The sequence below is a fragment of the Nannospalax galili genome, unplaced genomic scaffold (genome assembly GCF_000622305.1).
Source record: "Nannospalax galili isolate Female #2095 unplaced genomic scaffold, S.galili_v1.0 scaffold517, whole genome shotgun sequence".
NCBI classification, from domain to species: Eukaryota; Metazoa; Chordata; class Mammalia; order Rodentia; family Spalacidae; genus Nannospalax; species Nannospalax galili.
Genome location: NW_008340098.1, coordinates 1,730,973 through 1,739,889, shown reverse-complemented (window position 1 = coordinate 1,739,889; position 8,917 = coordinate 1,730,973). Strand labels below are relative to the sequence as shown.

At 45.4% G+C, this 8,917-nt stretch overlaps 1 protein-coding gene across 3 annotated transcripts in view; it reads left to right on the top strand.

Annotated features, from left to right (window-relative positions):
- Nucleotides 1–1,322: 1,322 nt before the first annotated feature.
- Nucleotides 1,323–8,917, top strand: part of Gtf3c2 (general transcription factor IIIC subunit 2) — a 25,605-nt gene continuing 18,010 nt past the window's right edge. The window contains exons 1-5 of one of the 3 annotated variants that reach the window (XM_008835053.3): nt 1,323–2,411; nt 6,430–6,699; nt 6,861–7,182; nt 7,441–7,569; nt 7,904–8,189. In XM_008835053.3, the coding sequence (XP_008833275.2) occupies nt 1,778–2,411; nt 6,430–6,699; nt 6,861–7,182; nt 7,441–7,569; nt 7,904–8,189 (1,641 nt within the window). In that variant the 5' untranslated portion in view covers nt 1,323–1,777. Of the gene's footprint in view, nt 3,025–6,429; nt 6,700–6,860; nt 7,183–7,440; nt 7,570–7,903; nt 8,190–8,917 lie in introns of all 3 variants that reach the window. The other 2 variants (XM_029564482.1, XM_008835055.3) reach the window with 2 other exon arrangements.

The window sequence follows — 8,917 nt, the reverse complement described above, 5'->3', positions numbered from 1 at the left end:
GCTTTCCAGAGAGGCATGGTGGTACACGCCTTTAATCCCAGCATTCGGGAGGCAGAGGCAGGCTGATCTACATAGTGAGTTCAAGGTCAGATGAGGCTAGAGGGAGACCGTCTCAAAAACCCCCCCCCCCCAGAAAAAGAAGAATGCTTTCCAATGAAAATTACAAATATGCTTACCTAAACATTGGCCCAGCAATTTTTCTAGGAATCATCCTACCCATAAAGTAGCATGATTGAAGTAACTTAGATAAAGTTATGTGTAGCAGCATTGCTATAATAGCAAAAAATTAGAAACCACCTAAATACTCAATAGCATCAATGTAGGACTAATTATGTTATTATAATACTGAGCAGTCATATAAAGGTTTTTATATACAGAAATGGAACAGTATAGAGGTATTCTTAATGAAAGTAGCCAGGTATAGGAAAGTATATGTAGCTGCTATTTGAATTTTAAAGGTGAGCTGAGGGCTGGAGCCATGGCTCAGCAGTTAAGAGTGCTTGCTGTTCTTCCAGAGGACCAGCATTTAATCCCAGCCCCCATATCAGGTGGCTCAGTATTACCTGTTAACTCCAGTTCCAGACCTGACACCCTCTTCTGGCCTCTGCTGGCATCCATGTGAATATGTGCATACTTACATAGACACTCACACACATATATAAAAATAAAATCTAAACAGTGGATCTTTTTTTTTTAAAAAGTGAACTGGGTGTGGTGGCTTGCAATTTTAATGCCAGCAGCACTTGGGAGGTTTTGAGGCAGGACTATGGTGAACTCGTCAGCTGGGGGGAATGGGGGTAGGCTGGCTGATAAATACAGAATCTGTGTTGGATCAACAAGAAATAGGTTAGTTGCCTGTTGGGACTGGTTGGTGAACAGTTTGAAAATACAGTCTTCACATGATTCTCTTTGTATCTTGAACTTTGAGCTGTGAGAATGTCTTTTTCCAAAAGTAAAGTTATTAACTTAAAAGATGTTTTGATGGTTTAAGTCAAAGGATGCTTAATTAGAGGCAGCAGGATTTAAGAAAGATTTGTTCATTACAGAAGTAAATCTATGAAACAGCTATCCATTCAGACTTTGGGAGCCAGAATCTACAAGAGGAAGACGTTCATTCAAAACACTTTAGGACCTAGGGAATTCTGCAAGAAGAGAATTGTATCTCCTTTGAAGGTCTTTTAGGTTTTGGCTAACTCCTTTTATTTGTTTTTTTTTTTTTGTCTTTTTAAGATAGGGTCTCCCTGTAGCCCCAGCTGACCTTGAACTCAGAAATCCACCTACCTCTGCCTCCCAAGTGCTGGGACTACAGGCGTCCGGCACCACGCCCGGCCGACAATTTTTTTTTTAAAGAAATAGGGTTTCTGGTTCTGTTGCCCAGGTTGAGCTGGAAGTCTTGGGCTCAAGAGATCTTCCTGTCTTACCCTTCTGGGTACTTAGGGCTGATGGGAGCTGATGCATCCGTCTTTCTCCCTTTTTTTCATTTTTGGGGGACAGTGTAGCCGAGGATGTCCTTGATTGAACTTCTGATCCTGTTTTTCCCACCTCCAGAGTGGAGGATTTCAGGTGTGCATCACACTCTCCCTAAATGTTTAACCAAGGGACTTAATGGACAAGGACTACATAGGAAGGGAATGGTTGGCTCATTCCACCCCTTCCTGTTCATTTTATACATCTGGGTATGGGCAGACCTGGGAAACTTATACGGCTTTAAACGACTCAAAACTTGTACTTGCTCCTCCTCCACAGTAGGTCAACTCCCAGTGAGGGAGTGGCGCGAATGCTAAGGCCCACTTTTGGGGTGAGCGTGCCTTCCCAGGATGGCCTCTTTCTAAGCCCTCTTTCATTTTCTTCCAGTCTCCGCTGGAATGAGTCCCGGCTCATCCCTGCCTGCACTGGTGGCAGAAAACGGATTGATCCCCGGGCGGCAGGAAGCGAGGGTTTGTCTCCGCAGCAGTCCGAGAGCGAGGTTTGCGTAACCTGGCACTGCCCACCGCAGGGCCAACAGCTAGGGCGGAAGAGCAGAGCAAAACGCTCAGTGGCGACGGCCAACGCGCTACGCCGGCGCGTCTTCAAAGCTCAGCAAGGCCGCTGGGAAGCCGCGGTGCCGCGCAGGCGCCGACCTCCCCTTCCGGTCGCTGCGCTTCCCAGAAAGCCCTGCAACATTCCAGCGCCACGGAAGCTGCGGACGAGTTCGCGGGCCTCAAAGGGCTTAGCGCGGAAACGCGCTGCATTATGGAACACAGAGTTTAATAGAAAGCCTGGTCGTGAGCACTCCCGACCGAGTTTGCGGTTACCTTTTCCAGGGGCGGGGGGCGGGGCAAGTAAGAGCCGATACCGATTTCGTCATAAAACAGCGACCGGACAGGCGGCGCCATCTTCGAACTTGGACTTCCGGAAGGACTTTGGCGCGGGTGAGTGTACCGCAACGGGGTGTGCGGGGGACCCACAATTACTCCTCCCCTTCTTTTGCCGTAGCGCTAAGACACTGGGGACCGACTCCCGATTCAGCTCTTCTCCCGGCGCAAGGCAATGCGCCTTCCAGCCTCTCCGCTTCTCCAGAACACCGTCGTGCCCGCACCTCCGAGCCCACTGTAGTCACCGAGCATCCCCCATCGCTGCAAGCATCTCTTATCCTCTTGCCTCGGTGCGGGTGGCGCGGTAGTCCTGAGTCCAGGTTTCGGCGCCGTTTCCGTGGCGCCCCTTGGCTTAGGTGAACCTGCTGTGGTCCTCGGGCTCAGGGAAATCCGGGTTCGCCTCGCGCACAGGCTAGTGGTGAACGCTGCGCCCACGGCCAGGACTGAGGAAGTGCTGGCGGTGGTCTCTAGAGTGGTTGTAGTCCCCTCGTTACGTTCAGTCCCCAAGTTCTCTCCAAGTGGCTCTAACCCCGGGGGTTGTGCCCCGCGCGCTGCAACCCCATTGGCGCAGCCAAGGGCCAGTTATGTTTCCTTGTCTGGTGCTTTTATCCGGCGGCAAGTTGGCCGGATGCTGGGAAAGACAGAGATGGCGACTTTATCCCTACCGGAGGTAATTCACGTTGCAGGAGAGGTTTAGATTATGACCATACCTCTTTGCCCGGTTTTTTTTTTTTTTTTTTTTGCTAACGTCACTTTTTGCCGTTTTCAACTGTCGTAGTGTTTTCTTAAGATTGGTCTGCTTTTCAAGTTTACATGCGTTAGTCTCTAGCAGTATAAACTGAAAACATGAATTACAGAGGTTTGTGCAAGTTTAAAAACACGGACAGATAGAAGTGATAATTTTTGTACTATTAAAATCATCTTATATGCCATCGATTACACAATAATAATTCGTTGGGGGACAGTGTCCTAAATCAGCGTATTTAAAGTAATTCTATGTTTAAGATGTAGTGTTATCCAATTATTTTTCCTTTACCCAAGTGGCCAGGTTAGCAGCCTGGACAAGGAAATTAGATAGGTTGGGATGCAAAAACCGTAGTAAGAATTTACTAAACATTTCTTCCTTTACCATGTGTCCAAAATTTGTATTCTAAAATCCTAAGTAGAAAATACACCACTCACTGCTGCTGCCTTTCATGAAAAGTGAATCTTTAAAGGGGTTTTTGTATGTTGAAGAATAATAAATATATACTATTTACTCACTTTTTTCATTCATTCAATGAAAAAAGTTCAGAATTGTTTCACTTAACCATGCACCAAGTTTGGATACTGGAGTGAATCAAGCAAGATCTCTGTCTTAAAAATCTTCAAAGGACATTTTGTTGTGGTTTGGTTTGTTTGTTTTTGAGACAGGGCCTCACGATGTAACCCTTACTGGCCTGGAACTTACAGAGATCCTCCTGCCTCTGCCTCCCCAAATACTGAGATTAAAGGTGTGTTCCACCACTCCTGGCCTTGAATAAAATTTTTTTTTTTAACCCACAAATTATTCAAATGTTGGGTCCTCACTTTCTCTTTCCCATTTATGTCATTTTATTATTAATTCCTGTTTCCCCCTTTGCAGGTTGACTTTTCTCAAACCTGCCCTTCCTTTCATTTTTTTAGCAGTATAATTTATGCTTTTCTGTGGATTTAATGTCTAGTTTTATTTTACTCAAGCTGCCTGCCAGCTTACTTGTCTTGCCATTCTTTTCTCCTGTTTCCTGGATTCTGTAACTTTGCTGTTTGTTGGAAATTTGTTTTTGTATTCTGAAAAGGTACTTTCACTTTTTTTTTCTTTTTATTTCTCCTTTTCTATCTGTGCATAGGTCCCACCCTGAATCCTTTTTTGCTTATACTCATTTTGAATGGGATACGGGTCTCCTATCTTCCAAAAAACAATGACACTGTTACATAGTATCTTTCTTTAGCTTATGATGTTATATTGAATCCTGGGCTCTAGAGTTAGAAGGGTGGCTGTTGTTGCAGTTTGTAATCTAATTTTAGCTGTTCCTAGGGAGATAGCTCTATATTTTAGTATTTGTATGAGCACGCTTTTCTTCTGAGTCCAATGAATTTTTTATCCTTTAGGAATGTCTGGACCTATGGAAGGAGGATCCTTCTGGGATCTGAACTATTTCTCCCCCTTTGTCAAGGGCAAACAGATTATTCTGGACCAAAATTGGGCCTCTGCAGAGTTGTATGCTCAAGTTTTTGATTTGGTGGTCAGTGTTTTATTTCTGTCAGTTTCCTACCATTGTAGTTGATTAGTCAATGTGAGAAAGTTCTCTTAGGGCGTTCTTTAATTGTATCATAGCTTATAGCTTCAGATGTAATGGTGGCTAGGCTCCAGAAAACTCTTACTCTTGTTTCTTTTTGTTTTTGTTTTTGGAGACATGATCTTCTAGGCTGGTCTTGAACTTCTGATCATCCTTGCCTCCATCTCCCAAGTGCTGGGATTACAAGAGTGCCCTACCTTGCCCAGCTTGGTACAACTATTCTTAAGTAAATCTGTTCCTTGACTAATATTCACAGAAATAGATGTTAGCTCTAGGTATCCTACTTCAGCTTGGGTTTTTTTTTTTTTTTTTTGGTCTTTTTGAGACAGGGTCTCTCTGTAGGTAGCCCCAGCTGTCCTGGAACTCACTATGTAGACCAGGGTGGCCTTGAACTCACAGAGATCCACCTGCCTCTGCCTCCTGAATGCTGGGATCAGAGGCGTGCACCACCACGCCCGGATTTTTTTCTTTTTGAGACAGGGTCTTCCTGTAGGCCCCAACTGGCCTAGAACTCACTATGTAGATCATGCTGGCCTGAACTCACAGAGATCTGCCTGCCTCTGCCTCCCGAGTGCTGGGATTAAAGATGTGTAGGTGTGTGCAACCACGACCAGCTGGTCTAAGTTTTATAGTAGCTGGCAGCTCTTCTTTATATTTTATTGTTGGAGACAAGTCTTTATATATATATATATATAGTTTTGTTTTTCCTTTTGGTCTTTTTGAGACAGGGTCTCCCTGTAGCCCCAGCTGGCCTTGAACTCACTATGTAGACCAGGCTGGCCTTGAACTTATAGAGATCCGCCTGCCTCTACCTCCCGAGTGCTGGTATCAAAGGCGTGCACTACCACGTCCGGCAGTCTTGCTATATTAAAGGCCAAGCTGGTCCCAACTTTCTGGGCTCAAATTGTCCTCTTGTTTTAACTTTCCTAGTAGCTGGGACTATACAGGTGTTCCACCATACTAGGTTGGCAGCTATTCTTTAACCCCCTTTTTTTTCTTCAGGAAGTTGCAACTCTTCCTAGAGGTACTTAATTTTTCTTTCCTTCTTGGGAGGGGGATATGTGTATGATTTGTTTTATTGGTTTACAGTAAGACGATTTAAATTATTGTGTATTCACTGCAATATCCCTACAAAAAAATGTATGAGGTTTAAAATCGTGTATCTAAAGCACTTAGTGTGGTACTTGGTATGTATGAGCAGTTAATAGATAATAGCTTATTCTTATCTCTTACTGTCTGTTGTCTGCTTCACCAAAATGTAAGTACCAAGAGGGATCTTGTCTGTCTTTTCACTTTCTTGAAACAGAATCTTGCCATGAGCCCAGGCTGGTCTCAAACTCAGGTCACCTAGCCTGCCGCAGCCCGCCTGCCGCAGCCTCCCAGGTGCTAAGATTACAGGTGTAAACTACCATGCCCAACTCCTTGTCTTAATTATCATGTTACTAGTTCCCCAAAGTGTGCTTGACATTGTAGTTTTATGTGTGTGTTTGTGGCTTATTTGCATTTACTTATTGGGAGTGGTGGCAGCACACATCCCACCATGTGGATTGGGAAATTGAACTCTGGTCATTCAGGCTTGGCAGCAAGCTCCTTAACCCACTAAACCATCATGGGCCCAGTAGTTTCTTGAGTGATTGGATGATCAGGTTGCTTGGCTTTGGTTGCTTAGTGAAGGGAGAAAAGACAGGAAAAGAGAAAAATCTGAGCCTCTACACATAGTTTCTGTTTTCCACTCATTGCTATATCTCTGTGTGCAGGGCAGCCATTTTGGGGGGTGCTGATGGATACCTGCGGGGTCGGCTATGTTGCCTTGGGGGAGGCCGACCCCGTGGGGAACATGATTGTGGTAGACTCTCCTGGACAAGAAGATCTAAACCAGCTTGATGTCAAGGCCTCCTCCGAAACCACCAGTGTGGAGGCGTCCATCGAAATGTCATTGCCCGCTCCTTTGCCTGGATTTGAGGACTCTTCTGACAAGAGGAGGCTTCCTCCAGAGCCGGAAAGTCTTACCAGGCTGGAGCCACAAGGTGTGTGACTTGTTGTTTTCTCTGTGTGTCTCCCGTGCTCATCTTAAGGTTGAAGAGAGCAGATTGAGTTCACAGGCTCTTACAAACTTGGGTGCAGTATGATGTACTCCAAAGAAATTTGATCTCTAGTCCCATCTCATAGACCATATTCTTCTCTACAGATCTTTCTTCAGAGATGTCAAAGGTCCCAAACCCTAGGGCCTCAAAGCCTGCCGGAAAGAGAGGTGGTAGGACACCAAAAGGCCCTAAAAGGCCCCAGCAGCGTAAACCTCCATCCGCCCCTCTGGTTCCTGGTCTTTTAGATCAATCCAACCCTCTATCTGCCCCCATGCCTAAGAAACGAAGTCAAAAGTCCAAGGGAGACCTGCTACTGCTGAAGTTGTCCAAAGGCCTAGATCAGCCAGAGTCTCCACATCCAAAGAGACCCCCTGAGGACTTTGAGACCCCTTCTGGGGAACGACCCCGCCGAAGGGCTGCCCAAGTGTAAGGATTGTGGGGCACAGCCTGGTGGAGGGGTGGCAGTGACGTGGGGAGGGTGGGGCCCATGTTGGAGAGATGGGAAGACTGATGAGGTATCAGGTAAGCAGGGGTGGTATCTGGGCTCTGGGGATGTGGGCAACCCTTTAGCTCACAAAAAGCCACTTTTGTGGTATGTGTTGCTAACCTTTTGTATCTTAAGGGATTTCTTTCTGTACCTCATATTCCATCACATTTTTTGTTTGTTTTTTTGTTTTGAGACAGGGTGTCGCCACCTAACCCAGGCTGGCCTCGAACTTGTGGTCCTCCCACCTCAGCCTCCCGAGTGCTGGGATTGCAGGCGTGTGCCACCACACCTGGCTCTCCATCACATTTTTCACAGACTTCCCCCAGGTCTTCATTGCTTTTACCACTAAATATATTTCAATGTTTATGTGCCTTTCCTTCTTTCCCCTTGCCCTTTATGTTCTATGTGGTAGAGTTAAAAAGTACATTGGACTTGGAGTTAGAAAACCTAGATTCAGATTTCCTTATTTGTTACCTGACTCGCCTATGCCAAGTCACTTAATTTTTCTGAATTTCTGTTTCTGCATCTGTTGGGAGGAAGGGTAAATTGATAGCTGCTTCATAGTGTTACTGGGAGGATCAGTAAAATAACTAAGTCTGGAAAGGGGGGCTTTCAGTTTAATGCTGGTAATGATGGTTCTGACTCTGCCCTATCCCACAGGGCACTTCTGTATCTTCAGGAACTGGCTGAAGAGCTCTCAACAGCCTTGCCCACTCCAGTGTCTGGTGGTCCTCCTAAGAGTCCCAAGGTGAGCAGCCCCACCAAACCGAAGAAGATGCGGCAGCAGGCAGCCTGTCAGGGTGAAGAGGACACTACCACTCGGGATGAAGACTTTGTTCTCCAGGTTGAGGCTGAAGATGAGGAAGAAAGTGAAGCCCCAAGTGAGAACTCATCTGACCCTGAGCCTGTTGCACCCCGAAGCACCCCACGAGGACCTACTTCAGGGGTAACTTGAATGACAAAAAAATGATGGGGGAAATGGAAATCTTAGGGGCCTCCAAGTGATCACTTTGGCCTGTGATGACCAAAACTAATAACAAAAAAGGGACAACTGCAAAAAAGTGTGAGATATTAGGGAGATTATAGGGGGAAGGATGTAATGAACTAGATTGTTCAGTCATAACTGAGTATTCTCTACTAGAAAACACAAGTGTGAACAAGAATCCCACCTCAGAGTGCACAGTGTAATGAATGCTACAGAATGATGTAGACAGAGAGAGGGAAGGAAACTACTCTGAGCTAGGTCTTTTTTTTTTTTTTTTTTTCACATGAGAACTTCATACATGGATATAAGGTGTTTTGATCAAATCCATGCCCACTCCCTTCCCTCCAATTCCTCCCATATCTCCCCATCATGTTCTTCTGATAACATTCATGAACTCTTTCTTTCTTTTTATAGGATTAGATAAGAACTCCCAAATACTTTTGACATTTTTGGCCTTTGGAACAGAGTATGTTGCTAAGAGGCCCAAAGACATTTTGATTTTTAGACGAGAAACTGGCTACTTTTCTTTTTACCCTAACTGCCTAGCCAATCCTACCTGCTATTCTTATCACACCATCCTCTGAAGAGGTTACCCAAATTGCCAATAGAGAATAAGGATGCAGACTGCTCTGGCTTTTTCCATGCTGAACAGGGATGCAGGGTGAGGCAATTAGAGTACCCCTTTAATG